Raw genomic sequence first — 21,943 nt, 5'->3', positions numbered from 1 at the left:
GGTTTACCTAAAACAGCTTGTGCCTGAGATATTGTGAGAGGTGGGCATTGCTATCAGTTAGGTATGACCTACTTCTGTAGACCATGAGAGAAGAAAAAGCATATTTAGCATGGGTAGAATAGCCCGGTGGTATCTGGTTCCAGTAGGGAAGGAGGTAGTTCAATAGTAGAGCATATGCTGTGTGTACAGAGTCCCAAGTGCAATTCCCGGTGTCTCCAGGTGGAGATGAGAAAGAGTCTTGTCTGAAACCCTAGAGACTTGCTGCCACTGAGTCTAGGCTAGGGGTAGCCAATGTGGCACCCTCCAGATGTTATTGATATATCCCATCAGCCTGAATCACCATAGCCAGTGCTTGGAGATGAAGGGTGTTGTAGCCTGCAACATCTGGAGAGCACAGTGTTGGCTCTGTCTCTGGTGTATACCGTACTGAGCTAGATGGCTTAATGGACTGACTGTATAAGGCAGCTTCCATAGTTTGTTGGGGAGCGTCTGATGCCTTAGCATTGTTGAACGTAAGCAGGTGTGGCCTAGTCACTGTCTAGGTGGAGACCAAACATAAGTACCTTTGAGCTTTCCCAAAGAAGAATGGGATGGTTCCAGTGCAGAGTAAGTGGGACTGGGCATTGTTAGGCTAACATTAACATGATGTAACTGGAAGTTGCAGAACTTGGGTGATGCGTTACGGAGCTATTCATGGCAAGAGTGCAAATAGCGACAAGATGAGTCAAATAAAAACCTTAACCAATGCTTGAATTGGCTGTGAACAACTTGGCATTGGCAAAGGTCCGGGATAGTGTTGGATTGATGGAAAATACAGGCAACGACCCTTCTCATTCTCCACTAATCAATTACAAGGTGTGATCAGATACACCCCTTGTAGCAATAGTTGAACATTTCTGTCTCTTCTTGCAAAAAGTCAGCGAGAGCACACATGTGTAAAAGTCAAATGGTGTCATGTAAGGGATGAGAGAAACTGGGTCATTTAACATACATCAGGTACAGATAATCCTGCCTTGTTAGGCCAAGCTGTGTCTAATGAAGACAATAAGTTGCCAACATGCCTGTGGTGGCGTGGGTCGTGGCCTGCTGTGAGCAGTGTACTGATCTGCACGTGTGACTTGTCTGGGATGGGAAAAATAGGTTCCCTTCCTCAAAATATTTTCTTTTGAAAAGCCTCAGTTGTTCCTGGATGGTGGGGAGTTCACACCGCCTCTGCTTCCTGTGCCAAGGAGAAGAGCCTCCAAGAAGCATGCCAACAAAGAAAACTCTGGGGCTTCTTCTACGGCAAAGCCAGAGCCATTTGTTCTTCCCCCTGCAAAGACGCCAGCTTGGGTCATGAATGAGAAGAGAGTCCTTACAACGCCAAATCGTGCATTTCTACCTGAAGGTAGGGCTTGGAAATGAGAAGGGATTGCCGTTGGAAACAGAAAACTGTTAACAAATACTATTTATTTTTTATTGGTCAGGATTTACCACTTATTTTCCAAAAACTCTAAGCAGTTTGCATGAAACAAATACTAGACTGGAGGGTCGAGGCAGTAACTACCGGTTAACATCTGACACTGGGGTGTGTGGAATTGTTGTGTTTGAGTCTTCCTGCTTCATGGTGTATTGGAGCACTTGTCCTGTGTCCAGTTGTTGCTCTAGGTTATCTTTCCTCTAGGCCAAATAACAAAATAGCACTTCTGCACCTATCCTTCCCGGCCAAGGGGGCATGAGCAGGAAGCCCTAATTAATCAATTATCTTACTGACGGTACTTTTTAACGACGCCTGCTGTGCAGAAGTGGGTGGGTGGGTAGGATAGCTCCTTACTCTGTACCCATTTTAATAAACCTGTAACAGTTTGCTCAAGGTATTTCCACAACCACTTCTTAAAAAAGTATTTCATTTTATTCATAGTTATTAGGCTGTTGAAAACTACTATGCAGTTAGCCAAACACTTCTGACTTTCTTATCACATCTTTTTGTGTTGGCCAGCAGAATAACTATTAGTTGAAACTGCATGCTCCCCAGGCCCAACTCCACTACCATCAGTTCAGCTTCTTGTTTGTGTTAAGAATCTCTTCCTTCAAATCTCTTTTAAAATCCACCCTCTTCTCTGATCTGTGGCTTATATCCCATTCAGTATTCCTCTTGGGGGGAGTGGGGTATTTCCTTCTGGGGGGTCCACTGAGAATGCTTGGTCCTGTCCAGGCTGTTTGGTTAGGGGAGGAGCCTTGCATTTACAAACTGATTTTGCAGCAGGGGTTGGGAGGAATACTCAAGAATGGCTGTTTTTCTACCAAACTAAGAAAATAATGGGATTAAGCATGGGACTAAGAAGGGCTGATAATGCATCTTTCTAAATAGACTCAAAACTGGGTGGTACTTCTTGCAGAGAGAAGTCAAGCAGCCACCAGTGAGACCCCAGTTAAGCTGCCATCTTCTACAAAACCGGGTGAATTAGAAGCCGGAGTCATTAGCCCTGAGAGAAGGTAAATGTCCGGTTAACTTGAGCATATTCAGGTAGTCTATTGTACAATCTTAATCCTTGTATTGATGGGGGAAAGCTTTTTGCAATGGCATCTGTTTGCTCTGTTATAACCTATTTAAATCCGTTCCTACATTTACCAACAAATATTAAAAAGCTGCAGAAAAAAAATCTTACATTACACACTTCAGTAGTCTTGGATGCATTCCTGTTTTCCATAATTAAAATTCACTCTTGTGCCCCCAGAGAATTGGAGCATATATACAACTCGCTCTCAAAATCCCAAATTACTGTTGTGCAGCAGGTCCTTTTAGCCATGTATTTTGTCAGTTTCCCCTTTCTCTCCTCTTCCTTCCCTCCGCCCCCACAAAAGAGCAGAAGCTGAAAGACCTTTTTACTGATGTATCTAAAAACTGTCAATTCCCAGCCACTGAAAACAACTGTGCACTTGCTATCTCTGAACATGACAGGTGTCGCTCAGTGGAAGTGGACTTGAACCAAGCTCATTTTGAAAGTGGTCAAAAGAGAAAAGGAACCAAGATGTTTGGGAGCCTTGAAAGAGGCCTGGATAAAGTTATTACAATGCTTACACCAAACAAAAAGAGAGGCTCAACCAAAGATGGTCCAAGGAAATTAAAGGTAAGTTCACTGAATTACCTGGGATTTCTTTTACTGATGAAACTATCAGTGATGTATCAGTAAGCATACATGCCTGTTTGGGCTGTGGAGGTCTATGGCTGTGATTCCCCAAGCAGCAAGCCCTCACTGTACTGGAGACATTGTGGCTGTTGTTTTTTAAAGTCTAATAAAGTGGTGTCTCATCCTGGAATAGCTAACTGGGGTAAAAAACTACTGGTATCCATCTCTGCAGACTTTGGAGCAGCTACTGTGTAATGCTTAAACACCATCTGCACATGACATCCTAGACTGAGTTGCCTTGTCTTCCAAGCTTTTCAAATGCGCCCCCAGCACTAACGAAAAACTTTCTGTTTTTGTGCTACACTTAAATTCACAGTCCAGTAAGCTTTCTCGTTGCTGAAAAGGCTAAATTTGGAAGGTTACTTGCAGATTTAAGTCCAAATGATGGCCAGCTTTAGCAACTATCAACTTTTGGAATTTGGTTGCAGAGATTCAGCTACAGCTGAATACCCTTGTTCTACTAAATGACTCTTGCCATGTAGCCTGTCTGATCCAGGCCACACAAAAAGCTGACGAAGGCCCAAATGCCATGCTTAACAAGTAGTAGGCAAGTAGGTGCCAGTTCTGTGATGCTTGCAGGGGATTTCATGTCATGGATCAAAACTTCTGGCTTCTTTCACTTTTAAAGTTCAAGGTGCAAATGGCAGCAAATATGATTATGGCTAGAACAGTAAGAAATTTTATTTCAGTAAAGCGAGGCCTCAGCTTCATAGAAATCATTTGGATGGGGCTTCCTTGCAGGTGTTGGGAATGTCAAACAAATGTCTGGACTTTTGTGCATAAAAGTCTGGCATGAAACATTGAATTTAAACAAAAGAGAACCTTAAGGCCTTATGCCTAGTTAAAGCCTACTAAACATGCTGGGAAGAATGATTCTTCCAGTACTTTGAATGGCACTTATGTAGCAAAGAACAATGTTTTGAAGCAGAGGAAATGGCCTTATACCAAGCCAGACCATTGGTCCATATACACAGCTCAGGATAGGCTGCTTTGACTGGCAGCGACTCTCCAGGATCTCAGATGGTGATCTCTCCCAGCCCTGCCTGGACATGGATTGAATCTCAGATCTTCTGTGTACAAGGCAGATGTTCTGCCATTAAGTCAAAGCCATGGGCCCTTAAGACTCATAATGTCTTTCTCATCCTCTCCTTCTCATTTCTTTCTGAAATAATGTAGCTGGTGTTTGAACGTGAAATGCAGAATTGTGTCCTAAACGTGCACCAAATGTGTTGTTCTCTAGGCTCATTACAATGTGACCACAACAAACTTATTAAATCCAGATGAGCTGTTGAAGGAAATAATTGCAATCCTTCCCAAAAAGCAAGTTGATTTTGTACAGAAGGGGTAAGTGTAAATATTCATTCCTTGTTTCAGTCTGGTATCTTTATCAGATAATTTCTCCTCGATCCTCTAACAAGCTGCTATCTTGCTCATTCTGTATTAGAATTGTGGCCTGGTTTGCATGTTGCACTAAACCATAGTTTTATTTTAACTATGCTTTAATGTGAACAAGCAGTTAGTTGGCACCCTGCTGAAATTACATGTACTTAGCTCGTCCCTGCTTCTGCTGCTGGGAAGCGAGCCATGGTTTGGCTTGTCACCCAGACCTGCACTCATGGTTTATTTCTCCCCAAACCAAGTTGCAGTTTAATGAGTGCAAACAGCCACTTGGCAGAAAGAACATTTTCTTGATATCTTTCTAAAGGACACATCACAGTCAATTTTTAAAATATGTGTACCTCTGTCTCGTAGCACCATTTTTCTTTTCCTTTTTTAAAGGCCTGGTCCCCATCTTGATTGATCATTAACTGAGTCAGTTACTGATCAAACGAATGTAAGCAGCCTTAATAACCTCAAGTGGAGAAGTGTCACACTCAAAGGGCCACAATCAATGTCACATCTTGTAAATCAATACCTTCCTCTACTGGATTGTCTTATGAGCTGCCTGATAAAACACTGAGCATCAGGTCAGACGACAGAATCAGCAGAACTAAGTCAAAATGCTATCCCCCTGCCCCACAGTACCCCTTCAGGCGGGTGGCATGTTAGTGCCCCCTTGTGTGTTGGGGGGGTGGCTTTCCTGCATAAAGAGCTAGAAAGTCAGGGACAGTTTCTTTTCAAAGGGTAGGTGGATGCATTCGGTACATAGAGCTCCCCACCTGTATCTCCACTAGAGCTGGGCAATATCTGCTTTTCAACACTGTGATATATCAGCAGCTAAATATTGCGACAGCATCTTAAAAAGCGGCGACATCACCTTGCCAACAAAGGTCCGCATAGTTAAAGCTATGGTTTTCCCAGTAGTGATGTATGGAAGTGAGAGCTGGACCATAAAGAAGGCTGATCGCCGAAGAATTGATGCTTTTGAATTATGGTGCTGGAGGAGACTCTTGAGAGTCCCATGGACTGAAAGAAGATCCAACCCCTCCATTCTGAAGGAAATCAGCCCTGAGTGCTCACTGGAAGGACAGATCCTGAAGCTGAGGCTCCAATACTTTGGCCACCTCATGAGAAGAGAAGGCTCCCTGGAAAAGACCCTGATGTTGGGACCCTAAATGTGGGTTTGATCAACTGAGGAGCGGGCAGCCTCCCACCCACCCCATAGCTGATCAAGTCCCCAGAGGAGGGCTTCTATAAATTGTTCCACTGAGGTGCAGCTGGCTGTGCACCTGCCCGCCCCTCAGCAGAGCAGTTAAAACAAGCTGTGACAGCACCATCCTGCCCTCCTGCTCACGGGAGCCAGAGGCAGGGGGCTTGATCAGCAGAGAGGCAGGCTTCCTTCAACTGCCCGCTTCTCAGCTGATCAAGGCAATTTTAGCTGGCGATACATTGCGGCTTCTTGGCTGCCGCCAGCACAGTGCAGGCAGGCAGACTAGAATGAGTTGGGCTGTGCTGGTGGTGGTCAGGGAGCCGCAATGTATCGCCTGCTGAAAAAGTCTGAAACTGGTATTGCGGTTTGACCATCAGACCGGTTTCCAACAATTACTTGTAATATTGCCCAGCTCTAATCTCCACATCTTAGAAAAACCTTTCCCACTTTATTCTACCGAGTGAATGTACTGGCTGCCCAGTATATCGTGTGCAGAAAAGTTGGCTCTTGTCACTAGAATTATTTCCCCTGCAATCCCTGACTTGTAAGTACCTGAACTAATTCCCCCTTTCCTTTGTCTTACACAGCTATAAACTGAAGTGCCAGACCCAGTCAGACTTTGGCAAAGTGACAATGCAGTTTGAGCTGGAAGTTTGCCAGCTAAGCAAACCTGAAGGCGTGGGCATTCGGAGGCAGCGGCTGAAGGGAGACGCCTGGGTCTACAAAAGACTAGTGGAAGATATCCTATGTAGCTGCAAGCTATAACTCTTGGTTCACGGTGAGAACATGGACAGTTTTAACCAACCTAAGCCATGTTCGTTTTAGTTGTTAATAAGCTTGCCTAATCTAACCCAAGGACTAGTATTTTTTTGTTTTTAAATAGGACCTCCTTTGTGAATAAACATTGACCTCCCATGTCATTATCTGCCCTTGCTTCTTTTTCTTTAATTACGTGCTTTTTGTACATTAATTGTTTCTTCGAATGATTGTGAACATTGAACTGCGACTTGGCAAATGCAACTTCTCAAACAGTTTTGTGACCAGCGTGCTGTCTCTCATTTGGAAAGAGGTAAACTGTTCCAATTCTGTTTTATCACTTAACAGAAAATGAATTAGAAATTCAAGCTGCATTTACTGAAATGGCTAAACAGGGCCACAGCTATGTTTCAAAGTTCAAAGTTGCTTTGTGTTCAACATCTCTAATAAATTTATAACATTCTTGTCATTCATTCATTCATTCATTCATTCATGAACCTCGTTGCTATACAGTAAGCACTACAGCCGAGTTGCCCTCTTCCCTGCATTTCAGAATGTCTCATAGTCTTAAAGCAATATCATCTGGTTCATGGGCAGGAAATGCTGTTTAGATGGAGCAGTTTCATATGATTGAGTAAGATACAATACACTCATCCATTAGGCAAGGCAAAGAAGCTTTTCTATGGGCTTTGCTAGCTTCAATAATAGGGTTTGATAAAGGCATGGAGAATTGGTCTATCAATGGCTATGGTAGCTAAACAGACCCGTGTGTTCTGGGGCTTTGCAAGGGGGATTAGCCTGTGGCCCTCAAGATACTGGATCGCATCTCCCATCATCCTTGGCTATTGACTATGCTGACTAAGCCTGATGGGAGTTGTATTCAACAACATCTGGAGGTTCACAGTGTAGCTACCTCTGGATTATAGGATATTTGGGCAAAGCAGCTGGAGAGGGTTACTGCATTCATTTAATTGTAAGCTCTTTGCACATTTCTGCCTATCCACTTTTGGAAGCACGATCCTGGATTCAACTTCTTGGACCAATGCAGAAAAAATTGGTTGAATCTTGCATTATTATACTGTTAACTTGCAATCGTATAGCTTGATTTTTTGTTGTTGCTGTTTTAGTCTGTATAATTTACACAATTAGGGTTCTCCCCCCCCCCACCCCCACTTAGCCACACACGATCTTGCACTGTGAAGAATTATGGTATTCCCAATGTGATGGACCTGATCATCACACAACTGTTCAGTTTAACTGAAACAAATGAAGGCAACCTTTCTGAACCCCTGATGGTGTTCGAAAACAGTATATTCTATGGTTCTTTGCTTCCCCTTCCCTCTTCCTCTTTTAAACTAAAAACAAGCAGGGGATAATTGATTCAAGTTATCTTACACGCTCTGATGTGTGAAATAGGTTCCTCTTTTTTCAGTTATGGTGCCGATTTCTTGTGCCTAATATTCCTGGTAGAGAACGAATTACTGCAACAAAGGGATAATCGAGAAGGTGATCAAGAGGCTTCTTTTGTACATCTGCTTCCGTTTGAATGTACTCTTTTTCTTAGACTGGGAGGGAGGAGCAGTCGCACTCATTGGGCTGTCATCTTCAGAAGCTGGATTGGCAACTTCCTGGGCTTTCCCCTGTTCTGCTACTCTAGCTGTGGAATTTCTTCCTCCAGGAGGTTAATTTGATCAGGTGTGTGTGTGTGTGTGTGTGTGTGTGTGTTTCTCCCAAAGGGAGAAGGCCTTCCTCTCCTAAACCTTTTGAGCAGTACAGTGTTTTAAAAGCATGCTTTACTTTTGACAGTTTTCTTGTTGTGAGGTTGGATTCAGAGTTCCTGGAAGCAGAAGTCTGCTCACAGGACACTGGTACCGAATTTTCTTCCCTTCGCAGTCTTGTTCAAAGGGGAGAAGGAGCAATGGAAGTACTGCAAGCCAACATTCCTTTCTGCAGGTGGCTGCTAACAGCCGTTTTGAGATACAGTGGTACCTCGGTATTTGAATGTCTCCGTTGACGAACATTTCGGTTTTCGAACACTGTAAACCCGGAAGTAAATGATTTGGTTTTCGAACTCGCCTCAGAAGTCGAACATGCCACACGGCTCCTGTATTGAGTGTTCCGTATTGAGGCTTCCATACTGAGTTTTCAAACGTTTCAGAACTCGAACGGTCTTCCGGAACGGATTACGTTCGAAAACCGAGGTACCACTGTAAATGTGTCATGTTAAACTTTCATGAACTGTCCCTCAGACTTCTAGAAGTTTCTGCCAAACAAAGCAAAGTGACATTTTGAGAAGCTATGGGGATAAGGGGGTGAGGAGAGAAGGCTCATGTTATCCATCAGAAAGAGATTGTATATTTTTAAAAACTCGACATTTGGAGTATAAATAAAACTACTGTGAAACAGATTTCTTTCCCGAAATCAATGGGAAGCTGAGGATGTTAGTCTAATTATCCACCTTTTGTTTTACCTAATTAAGTCAATATATTAACCTGAGGGAATTATTGAGCTGACATGTATAATTTATGAAAATGGTGTGCGGTGTTTTCGGAAACAAACAACTCAGGATGCCGTATGGGATGTTCAGATCGTATGTCTGAAAGCCAACAGCCATTATTGCAGGGACCCCAAAAAAGATAACAAGGCTGCAGTTTGCTTCCTTTCCCATTAATACTTTTGGCAGTAGATGCTCCTGCCCGGAGCTTTAACCTGTTGATCCCTTTAAAAGGTAGCAGAACTGAAGCCAGCTCTAGCAAAAGGTGTGCAACTGCTTTTTCGGTGACAAAAGCTTGTTCAGCTGGTGGCAGAAGAAGCTTAACTATACCTTAACGCTTTCTATCCATCAGACTTCCTGCGGGAAAAAAAATACCTTGTTGGGAAGAAAGGGTAGGCTGTAACACTCTCCTTGACCTGCTAGTTAATTATGTGTGAGGAGATTTTTATATGTAGCCGATTCAAACATATAATTTCCACCACCTGCAGCCTAAAGCGCTGCAGTCTACATCGTGTGATTTTTGCTGACGGTGTATATTAAGAGCAGCGACATCCATTGAAATGGAAAGAGACGACCGGTTCTTACCAGTTACAGTTCTACAGCAAACACCACTAGCATTTTTCCTATTTTTTTTTATTTGTATTTATTTATTCATTTAAAAAATATAAAACACCATTGTCTTACACCCAGTGCATCCATTCTACACCACCAACCCTCAATTATTGCACTAAGCTGCTACTTCCAACATTTATATTTAAAGGAAAACTTTAATTCTGAACTGTTGTAATTTTTTTAAAAAACTGTCACATGTTTTAAGAATATGTGAGCAATTTTTTTTATCAAAATGAGCACTTGGAAAGAAAATTTATGCATCAAGACAGAGAATTACAATTAAGAGCTCTAGGGATTTCTGAATGATTTGTCTAGCTATTACACAGCCATTTCAATTTAAATTAAAACTGTAACTATTTTCTAGTCTAGTAAAACTAAAAATACCTGTTTATTCAGACATAAGTCTTGCCAAGTTCAATGGGATTTACTTCCACATAGTACACAATCTACTCCAGGGAATGCAGTAAAGCTGGTCAAAGTCATATAAATAACTATACTGGAGCAGGAATTAAGCAAGCAAACCCTCAAACACCATAATATAATAAACAAAGCATGAAAATACATTGTGCCATATCCTTTAATTAAAGGAAAGACATCACATTTAACCCAAGGAACAGGTCAGGTTTCATTCCACACCACTTTTTTAAAAGCTGAATGATAATAAACCATCTTAGTAATGTATTTTTAAAAAAACCCTCAATATAAGTTGCTCTTACAAAAAACACCAAATACGGTTTATCTGCTAACTTTTGGAAAATGGAATTATCCTATGTCTAAACCACTGAGCCTCTTGGGCTTGCTGATCAGAAGGTCGGTGGTTCGAATCCCTGTGACGGGGTGAGCTCCTGTTGTTCGGTCCCTGCTCCTGCCAACCTAGCAGTTTGAAAGCATGTCAAAGTGCAAGTAGATAAATAGGTACCGCTCCGGTGGGAAGGTAAACGGCATTTCCATGCGCTGCTCTGGTTCCAGTGTTCCGTTGCGCCAGAAGCGGCATAGTCATGCTGGCCACATGACCCGGAAAAACTGCGGACAAACGCCAGCTCCCTCGGCCTGTAAAGTGAGATGAGCGCCGCAACCCCAGAGTCGTCTGCGGCTGGACTTAACTGTCAGGGGTCCTTTACCTTTACCTTTGGACATATATAAAGAAATAAAACAGGATTTTTTAGAAAACTGGTTTTGTTAAATCACAACCAACTGCATATCTGACTCCTGCCGTAGAAATAAGTACAACTATAAGGAATTACCACATTGGCTGCTGTTGCTAAAGGGTGACTAAACTCAAGACAGCATCCAATTCTTTTTAAATAACACCTTTGCCTTAGCTGGTAGATCCTTTTGGCATCAGCCATAACATGCTTCTCTGGCCCTCTGCTATGGGCTGGTTCACATATAACACTAAATTATGGTTTTGTGTTGAGCTGCTGGGCTGTGTTTACATATAACTGGTTCATTCACAGACAACAAATCAGTCTGAAACCATGGTTTGTTGCTGACTTATAAGCCTTGGTTTGGTTTGTGGTTTGGCATTGCATCTGAACGCAAGTACCCTTTCCATCCCAGACACCAAAATAAAAACTTGGGAGGCAAGACCAGCTGGAAAAGAAACCAAACTTTGGAGCATCTGTGGGGCAATTAGTGGTTAACACACAGTTTTTTTGAACAAACCATGGCTTAGTACTGCGTATTAAAAGGTGATCTTATCAAACCATACCAATAATATCTCTTGAATATGGGAAGTGTTTATATATTTTGAAACATTAAAACAACACTTGGACCAGAAATCTAAACACTATGGAGAAGAGGCAAGGCAAGCAAGCTGTTTCTTAAAAGACAACTCTAGTCATAAGACTCTGTAACTTGGAATCCTTTCCCTACCGGATGTCACTTGCAATTGACTTATTGAGTGGTTGATGTGAAGAAGTCTTATCACTTGATAAGGCCCCTGACATCTACTACATTAGAATGTATGCCAGAGGAGAAAACCTTCACACTACACTTTCATTAGTCAGCAACCAAAATTGTATTTAAAAAAGGCTTTGCTACTTCGTAAGTAATGGAATATCTTGTATTGCCTTTCCTCCGGGTCAAGCGGGGTTTAGGGTGGGGAATATTGCAAAGAACTTTCCAGGAACAACAGCCTCTCAGTATCCCACATAAGGTGGGTCAGTCCCATTTTTCTCATATATGGGAGGCAGACACAGTTAAGTGACTTGGCCAAGTTCACACAGCAAGCCAGCAGCAGAATCAGAATTGACCTAGTCCTAGCAAGACTACTCCAACCATTAATTTTCCAGAGGATAGGGGGAAAGGGACATATCAAATCATATCTACGCAACAAATTGCTAGTATGTAGCATGCTCTTTAAAAGGGACGCGGGTGGCGCTGTGGGTTAAACCACAGAGCCTAGGACTTGCTGATCAGAAGGTCAGCGGTTCAAATCCCCGCAGCGGGGTGAGCTCCCGTTGCTCGGTCCCTGCTCCTGCCAACCTAGCAGTTCAAAAGCACGTCAAAGTGCAAGTAGATAAATAGGTACCACTCCGGTGGGAAGGTAAACGGCGTTTCCGTGCGCTGCTCTGGTTCGCCAGAAGCGGCTTAGTCATGCTGGCCACATGACCCGGAAGCTGTACGCCGGCTCCCTCGGCCAATAAAGCGAGATGAGTGCCGCAACCCCAGAGTCAGTCATGACTGGACCCTAATGGTCAGGGGTCCCTTTACCCTTTACCTTTACTAGCATGCTCTTTATGTACCATTATTATGAGGCTTTCTGTTGTTCTAACAGTTCAACCTGGCCCAGTAAAAAAGCAATTCCGCTACAGCAAATCTACTAGGGCCTGGATAGAATTGACCATTTACAGACCCTCGTTCAACAACTTATGGCAGGGGTCACTTGAGAAAACTGAAAGCCCCAGTCACAAAATAGCTGCCGTGACAATGTGGCATCGCACCAAATTGCTGCCACATCTAAAAGAACAGAAAGAGGCAGGACTAATCAAAATAGTGCAAGCATGTTCCCTTCTCTAGGGTGTGGGTTGTGGATGGGGAGATGGATGGGTACCTATATCAGCCACGGCTGAGCTTGTTCACAGAACAGCTTTTTGCAGCTCTCCTCTGCTCAGAACAGAAAGGAGGATGGGTGTATATTTCTGGCATCTAATGAAACTATGCTTGGGACGGGGGTTCAAAATAAGAGAGGACAAGCCAGTGCCAACAGGAACTGAGCTGGAAAATATAGAATCAAGGAGAGGTAAGCATTTCAAGCTGAATACAAAGCGAAAGAATATGAGACTGTGCATATAGTTGTGTTACCCCTTGCAGGTAATTTAACCTGCATCCTCTGTTACCTCTCCATCTCAATACTCCTTCCTCTTCTCTCTCCAGATCAGATTTTCTTCACTGCCCTAAGTTATATTGACTGGCTCACTTATTTGAGCCACTTCAATGGCTGTTATTAAACTAGGGAAGCTCTGATGGTATATGGTCATTACATTTTCCCCTCATCCGGGGCTCCTGCCCCTCAAACCTTGGCCTGCCAATGCCAGACAGCAATTCCAAACTAATTTTCTCTCTCCAGAGATTTCTGGGAACTTTATTTACGCAATGAGGGCTGGAGTCTCTTAATAGAGAATTCTCCATAACTACACATCCCAGCATTCTCTGACAGAAGCCATGGAAATTAAGCTGGAATAATATCAATGCTGTTATGTACTGAGGTTCTCACCCTGGGCCAGCAGGGGGATACTGTAGATAGTTTTCACTCAGGTCCACATATGCAAATAGGGGATTGAAAGTGACGTTCAGTAATTGGATAGTTACAGAAAGTGGTTACTGTTGCGCTGTAGTGGAGCTCTATATAAGCAGGCTGGCTGAACACTTCAGTTCAGTTCTGTTCTGGCCTATGAATAAACAAGAGCTATTTGAAGAATTGCTGCGTTGTCTGATATGTTCACCCACAACTTAACAAATACTATGTATGTGAGGGCCCATTCTGTTTGCACTCCCCAATAACAATTAAAACAACTCTGACTTAGCAAGGAAGAGCAACTCACAAATGTTAACCACATTTTTACAAATGCTTCGGTCTCTACCTGCTTTTTTGTTCTTACAAATCAAATTTTGTTTTGGATCACTTCTACTGGGAGCCGCACATCATTTATTAGCACTAAAGAACACCATCTTACCACCCAGTGAAGGTATTAATTCCTGGCTTATTCCAGGGAAAACCTTTTTTTTTTTTTTTTAACAAACAGCTAAAAGCAAAGTATTAAAACTGAGGTTTACCCAGAGGTGATTGATGCTCTCTATTACACTCCATTAGATATTTTATTCTTGTTAAATGAAGAGCAGCCAACTTTGTCAAGTATTTTCCGTTCCCTCTGGTCTTATTGGTCCAATCTATTCTCAGGGATGTCCCGTAAATGGCCGCATATGGCTTTGTGTCTGTAGGAGTGATGGTGGTACAGATGGTGTTCATTGCCCACCAATTTAGCAGAGTCCTTTTTATTGTACATCTGACAGCACTGGGGAGCTTTGTAGATCTAACAAAATATATCTATTTTCTAATTGTCTATTTATCACTTCCCCAGGATTTGCGGGGCCTCTTCTTGGAAAGCAAAGGGGTGGAGGGGTGGGGGAGGCAGAGGCCTTGAACAATGAGGCTTGTCAAGCCACTTGCTCACTTTAAATTAGGGGTCTAGTTGCTAAATAACTAATTTAGTCCTGCTATCAAGCTGAAAAAGTGGGTATTCAGTGCAAAGTGCCAACTGGGGAATTGATTATGTCTTCGGTTGGTGTGCATGATAAAACGGCCAGACCTGGCCGGCATTGAAGCTGTAGGTACTTCCCAGGAGGCGGGCAGCTTTTCATCATGGGGAATTAGCACAAGATCTACCAAATAGGCCTCGAAGTATGGCAGCTGAATCTCTCAAGGCACACTCAGACACAAAACTATGGAGCTGGGTCAGTCGCAAAAGGGGTTCATTGTTTGGTGCGGTGTTGGTTTTTGCACAAACTCACACACCCCATCCTCCTTGGCTATATAATAGAAGGGAAGGGCTGGATTTCCTTTGCTGTTCGGTGGAAATAAGGGGCGAAACCAGCTGCGGCAGGCGCTATCCCCCACTCGGAAACGAGATAATCAGAGGCAGGCCACGCTGAGAGGAGAATAAACGGGAGGGAGAGTTCTGCAAGGGATGTTTTGTTGCACATTGTAAGCATATGGTTCTGCTCCAGTCGTTCATCCTACCAGAAACCCTATTTCAGATACAAATGCCCTTTTAAAACAAAAGCATCCCAGATGACAGCGCTAGCGCTCCCTGAACACTCTCCAATATCCAAATCACAAGGCAAACGAGAATGGTAATAGATGTCTTCAGCCTGAGTCAGCAAAGCATTTATGTTGAGGATAGTACGTAGGTTGCATTCTTCTCCGGGGAAGGAAGCAGTCTTTCCTATAGGCAAAGGACCCTGGTTCTGTGCATTTGTGGTGCTGTGTAAATGCAAAGTACGAGAAGTTCAGTGGTTACACCATTGGAGACTAGGCATGAGATGCTTGCCCAGGCTGTGTGTGAATTTACCTGAAGTGTTACAGATCCAAGCCACTTGATCAGCAGATTCACTAGGAAGAAGGCTTCTGGGCCTGTTCATGATATGCTAGCTCAATGGGTTATTTTCTTTTTTTTATAATATTTTTTATTGATTTTCAAAAATATAAACATACAACATAAGACAGTTCAAGAGCCAAATAGCGAGATTGCTCTGAATCTCTTTACTTCCCTCCATCTCTTCCATGGGTCCTTTTGATTCCATTTTCAACTGCATATCAATAATACTCCATTTTTCATCTTCCTAAGTTATCTATGTGTTCTGTTACATTACAAGTATATTTAAAATCCTGCTAATGTTTTGACCTGTTTACAATGATTTTGTATATACATTAAAAACATTTCCCATTTTTTAAAAAAATTTCTTGTCTTCTTGATTCCTGAGCTTCCCAGTTAGTTTTGCCATTTCAGCATAGTCCATTAATTGAATTTGCCATTCTTCTCTGGTCAGGGCTGTCTCTTCCTTCAACCTCTGGGCTAGTAACATCCAGGTGGCCATTGTAGCATACATAAACAGTTTCCTCCAGTCCCTTGGAATCTCGGTACCTATAATTCCTAACAGAAAAAATTCTGGGGGTTTTTTAAGCAAAAGTTATTTTAAACATTTTTTTTTCATTTCATTATATATCATTTCCCAGAATTTTTTAGTTATATTACAGATCCACCACATATGATAAAAGGTACCTTCTTTTCCTTTATGTTTCCGGCATATATTAGTACTTGCTCTATAGTACATTTTTGCTAGTTTTACCAGGGTCAAATACCACTGGTACATCATTTTCATATAATTTTCTTTCAGTGAGGAACATGCCATAAATTTCAGATCTATTTTCCATAGCCTCTCCCAATCTGTCATCAGTATATTATGTCCCACATCTTTCACCCATTGTATCGCTTAATGGGTTATTTTCATATTGGTGAATATTCAGACATTTTATCCCCTAGCTGTATCCTGAATTGTTGCAGTGCAGAACCTGCTATGTCAAATGGTCTGTTAATAATTTATCTTGGCTCAAATAGTCAGTGGGTGATCCTGAACTCATTTGCTTAGAAGGCAGTCTTGTTTACTTCAATACAATTCACTCCAATAAGGAGAGTTTGTAAGTACTGTAAGCCGATTTTTAACTTACCAAATGTGTGGTCTTTTTCTATGCTAGGGAAAGACAGGAACTTCGGAAGGAACTTGTAAGGGCATATTTTAAAGATCTAACAGCCTATATTTCCATGCTGTACTTTGCTGTATATTTTGGGATTTTAAATCTCTGCTGGGGTTCCCTCACCAAAGAGTACTTGCCCCAAACTTGGATCTTGGCATCCATAGATTTTCCTTTCTATATTATACAGTTTCTCCTGCACCAACTGGAAATATGCATAATATAATTTATATTATACTGTACCGCCAAAAGTCAGTATAAGATTTTAACAGTCAATTTATTTAAGAGTCACCCCCTTTAAACTGGAGTTGTTTTTACTATGCTTCTTAGATCCTCAGTTCCAGTTCTGTCTAGGAAACAATTTGACACCAGTTGGCTGAGATGGGAATTTATGATTGCTCTAAACTGTTTGCAGCTAGCTGGATGCTCTACATCTCTAGCAAGGCTGCCATGAACAAAAGCCAAAGCCTTGTCCATTGGTTTGTTGCACATTATAATTCTTCATCCTAACAGACCACATGATGTGGGATGTGTGGCCAATGTGCTGTGACAGCACATGACAGACATCCAATCAATAATCTACAGTTGCCCGATCCAAATTGCTTAGCAGAGCTGGAGTAGGGCTGGAGTATTTTCTAACTGCTAATAGCAAAACGAAACAGGCACTATATAACATATTATTGTAGGAAAGCTCTTTCGTTGCACAGTTCTCCACCCCTACAATCTGTTTATAGATGAAACTTGAAAGATGCACTTTTAAATTACGCACAAATAATTCTTTTCAGGCATGGGAGAACAGATTCTAGGCTCTTCTACCTCCAACAGCTGGCCAATGCTGTGTTATTTGACAATGCCAACCATCTATTTAGCAGGGGAGATTTTCACATGCAGCAGCGCATGACAGTATATGGATCAGGAGCAAGGTCTGCCTTCAAGTTGGAAGTTATAGCTGCACCAGCTTAACGTCTACTGCTAGGATCTTATTAGAAAAAGAATGGCAAAACAATAGATTTGTATGTGTCTAGAAGAAAAAGAGAGTGATTACAACCAGCTAACCTGGATTTGTTAGGAACAAATCGTATCAGTCCATCCTTATTTCTTTGTTGGATAGAATAATTGGTTTGGTGGATAATGGCAAATCCAGAGATTTAATATATCTTGACTTCAGCAAGACTTCTGGCACAAATCCACACTGCTAGGACCTGGTAAAGTGTCTCCTAGAAGAGGGAGGCTAAATTTTATATCATCTAAAAGTAACGAATGAAGTGATCCTAGTGGTTTCAGAACTGAATTCCAGTTTTGCAAACTTTTCAGCTATTGCCATGATGAGATACTAAAATTCAGCAGATTTCCAAACCAAGACAAGAGACCCACCAAGCTAAACACAGCCTTCTGGACATGTATTGTGGTCTGCCAGGTCCTTGGAAACCCGTTCTTTTGCAGTCCCAGGCAGGAGGCAAAATCAGGTGGTTGGTGGGCTGGCTTAGCTGGGTTGCAAATACTACAGATCTATAATATAACTTGGATCAAAAGATTCATTTTAAATATGTGTAAATTAAACATACAGCAAATGGATGAAGGGGAGGAAAATCACTGAGCAACAAAGTTACGGCTAGTTTATTCAAACCCTGTAAGAGGTTTTAAATTAAATTGTGGCTTCTCCCAGTGGGTGATCATGTTTTCCATTTCTGCCATCTAGGACATACAATGGCACCTGGGAATTATTTTGAAAGAATTAGTATTTTTTCCTTCCAGCCTATGCCCTGATAACTATTACTATGGATAATGGATCTGAGGAAATGATACAATGTTTGAGAACAGATGTTAATTTTAAGGTTGAAATAACTTTATTGATGAGAGTGCCATCCTGATGGCTTCTCATCACAATAAAGTGCCGCTGTCCAATGTGAGAGAGGACTCTGTTTCTTTGCCATTTTATATTCGAATTCAGGTATTCACAGGCAATTTCCTGCAGCAACATTCTTTTAATTTTCATTCTCTGAATCTGCCTGTATGTAAAGCAGAATCGGCTGCAGGCTGATCTCAGGTACCTTGGTGGGATACTGCAATGTTTTCATTTGTCAGATAGATGGAATGCTGACAGTTGGCAAGTTGAGACACCTGTCTGTTGATTGCCAATGAATTGATCATGCTCAGATATTTCTCAAAGACCAGCATGCTGCTGTTCAGGTGGTGGTTCACCTTTTCCATTGCAATATATCACCCTCTCATACCAAGGGATGCTGTGGATTAAACCACAGAGCCTAGGACTTGCCGATCAGAAGGTCGGCGGTTCGAATCCCCGCAATGGGGTGAGCTCCTGTTGCTCGGTCCCTGCTCCTGCCAACCTAGCAGTTCGAAAGCACATCAAAGTGCAAGTAGATAAATAGGTACCGCTCCAACGGGAAGGAAAACACCGTTTCCATGCGCTGCTCTGGTTCGCCAGAAGCGGCTTAGTCATGCTGGCCACATGACCCGGAAGCTGTATGCCGGCTCCCTCGGCCAATAAAGCGAGATGAGCACCACAACCCCAGAGTCGGCCATGGCTGGACCTAATGGGCAGGGGTCCCTTTACCTTTACATACCAAGGTAGGACTGAGAGCTTCTTCCTCCCCACTTTGCAGCTATCTGAAATATGCACCTGTGCACATGTTGTACTAAACACAGGTACAAGCCGTCTCTTCACGTGTACCAAGTGCATGCATTCATTTGTACAGCTCAGCTGTTGTGCACACAGGTTGTACACTCACTGAGTGTAATGTGTGAATACCTTTATATGTGACTTCGTTTAAGAGGTGGCAACCTGGTGCCTGGGAGGGCACTCCAGGCGCCATATGATAGATCAAATCTACAGTTTCAACGTTGGAGGGTGAGAATTGATGTCACCAGCTTCCCTATCCACAACCACCACCAACAGATCCTCTGAAGTCCTGGCCCAACCAACACTGGAACTCTGAAATCAGTAAGGCCTAAAACAGAGGGTTGTATTCTGAGCAGCAGATTGGATTCAAAGGCTCAAAAGCCACCTGCACCACACACAAAATGGGGAGAAATGTACAACAATGTTAAAAGATTTATTTATTTTTAATCCATTAAAAACAGTACAAAGCAATAATTAAGTGACTGGCTACTCAAGGGGGGGGGTGAATTGCATAGGCCTGTCAGCATAAAGAAATCTTCAAGTCAAAAGTGATGATGTCTGCTGAATCTCTGCAGTAGTGACACCGAAAGTCCAACTTCTAGTTGTGGTAGACAATGAAAGCATGTTTAACTTGCATAACCTCTGTTTATAACGTTCATGACAAAGTATTCATTATTTTGTTCTCTGCAGAAAAGTGTATGTGATTTTTAAAGAAATGCCCAGCCTAAGTTTTCAAAATATATCAGGCATAAGCCAGGTGTGTGTGTGTGTGTGTGTGTGTGTGAGTGAGAGAGAGAGAGAGAGAGAGAGAGAGAGAGAGAGAGAGAGAGACCCTATCAGAAAATCTCTGCTTTCCTAAAATTATGGAATATAATTAAGGAATATCAGTCCTTATTTACTCACATTGGACATTATACCACTTTTACACTAAGCAACAAATTCAATCGACCACTGGGGAGACAGGCATATGGTTCAATAAACAAGTTAAACCAGGTGTGTCATGAATAAAGAGTTAACACTGATGCACATTTTCAATCATCATCTTCATCATTTGTATGCCGTTTTCTATGGTAAACCATGCAAAAAAAAAAAAAAGGCTTTCATAGAAGAAGAAAAAGAACAACCGAAGAAGAGTTATTAACAGCTTTCTAAATTGTTCAGTGTAGTCAGGGAAAGCCTTCGCATCTCAAAGAAGGAAGCATTGGTTAACAGCCAAAGCCAGAAACAAACAGCTGAAGTCCTTTAAAAGGGCAGTACCCTAAAGATATATGCAGAAAGTACACATCAGTGGATCTTTAAATGAAGAAAAATTAGTTCCGTCTCTTGCATGCACCAATTTATATTGGGGGCTCAATTAGCGTTTAGGCTCAGTAAGCCTTTTTTTGTCCTTCCAGTTAAACTGGAGCCCGTCACCATTAAGGTGTGTTTAAAGTAAAGGTAAAGGGACCCCTGACCATTAGGTCTAGTCGTGGCCGACTCTGGGGTTGCGGCGCTCATCTCGCTTTATTGGCCGAGGGAGCCGGCGTACAGCTTCCGGGTCATGTGGCCAGCATGACTAAGCCGCTACTGGCGAACCAGAGCAGCGCACGGAAACGCCGTTTACCTTCCCGCTGGAGCGGTACCTATTTATCTACTTGCACTTTGACATGCTTTTGAACTGCTAGGTTGGCAGGAGCAGGGACCGAGCAACAGGAGCTCACCCCGTCACGGGGATTTGAACCGCCGATCTTCTGATCGGCAAGTCCTAGGCTCTGTGGTTTAACCCACAGCGCCACCTGCATCCCACAAGGTGTGTTTACCCGGAGGGTTTTCAGTGAGGGCTAACGCTGCTTTCTTCCCTGACACATGTGATCATGGTAAATGGTTGGGGACAATGTAAAGAGGGAATGCAATGATTAACAAAAGATGCCTCACAGACATAGTGAAAGCAGAAGTAACTCAAGGAGCTCAAGTGAGGAGGAATGGGCATTGCCACCCTAGACCCTGAAGCTTTATCACCTATATAGTAGTGAAGGAGTCTTTTACATATGCTGCCTTTTGCTAACTTCACCACCATGAGGGCTAGAAACATGCTTTTAAAAAAGAAAATGAAAGCTCCAGCGATGACAAATTACATCCTAAATGCTGTGTGCACAGATGCATGGCAAACAACCAGCCCTGCCTATGATCTGCTTTTTCACTTAATGTGACACAAGTGTACTAATATTAATCTGTTACAGGATATATAGAATCCATTTTCAGGTAGGTTGGTTTTTACCTATTAAAGAGTTTTATATGACACCCTTAAAAGCACAAAATCAATGGACGCGAATAAGGCATTTTACAATATCCTTCCATGACTAAAAAGTGCAAATAAGATTTTTAAAGTGGAACATTCTGATATTTTAAGAGGCTGGAGACCATGAAAAATGCCAATAAATATGCAAAGTGGGTTAAGAGGCCATCATTCATCCAAAAGATGGTTTAGTGTTTGTCTTTCAGATTTAACTCTACTGTCTTGTGAATTTTCTTTTCTCAGAATAGGAAGAAAAGGAGAGCCAAAGAGAGAGGGGTGCTTTGTTTTAAAGGACACACGTCCGGGAACAACCATTCTCTAGTCTTCTCAAAGGTATCCATTGTTTCTGCATAAGGGCTGACTGAAGAATTCAGCAAGTGTGTCTTTATGAGCCATTATGTATGTGTCTCAGCCATCATTTATGCTGCAGATGGTGCTCTCCAGATTCCATGCCTCCAACTTTCATCAACCCCCAACGCTTACTTCAACCAAATCACTGTACTCTGGGTGTTTGGGAAGAAAGGACATTGGTTCTCAGACAAGATAAGACACACTTGGTCAGTAACTCTTACTTACACAGGCGACATCAAAAGCTCTTTTCAGAATTTGACCAAAAATGTTAGAGACCACTGGATCAAATGAAGAGTCCAT

The 21,943-nt window shown here is 42.4% G+C and overlaps 1 protein-coding gene across 3 annotated transcripts in view; it reads left to right on the top strand.

The window, feature by feature from the left end:
• The window catches only part of MELK (maternal embryonic leucine zipper kinase), a 33,688-nt gene extending 27,008 nt beyond the window's left edge, over positions 1 to 6,680 (top strand). For all 3 annotated transcript variants that reach the window (XM_083593265.1, XM_083593264.1, XM_083593266.1), the window contains exons 14-18: positions 1,174 to 1,387; positions 2,379 to 2,475; positions 2,942 to 3,110; positions 4,411 to 4,514; positions 6,348 to 6,680. In XM_083593265.1, the coding sequence (XP_083449391.1) occupies positions 1,174 to 1,387; positions 2,379 to 2,475; positions 2,942 to 3,110; positions 4,411 to 4,514; positions 6,348 to 6,525 (762 nt within the window). In that variant the 3' untranslated portion in view covers positions 6,526 to 6,680. The remainder of the gene's footprint in view (positions 1 to 1,173; positions 1,388 to 2,378; positions 2,476 to 2,941; positions 3,111 to 4,410; positions 4,515 to 6,347) is intronic.
• Positions 6,681 to 21,943: the final 15,263 nt, after the last annotated feature.

Source organism: Podarcis filfolensis, assembly GCF_964270895.1.
Source record: "Podarcis filfolensis genome assembly, chromosome: 17".
NCBI lineage: Eukaryota > Metazoa > Chordata > Lepidosauria > Squamata > Lacertidae > Podarcis > Podarcis filfolensis.
The sequence above is the reverse complement of the archived record's forward strand: the minus strand, read 5'-3'. Positions and strand labels throughout refer to the sequence as shown.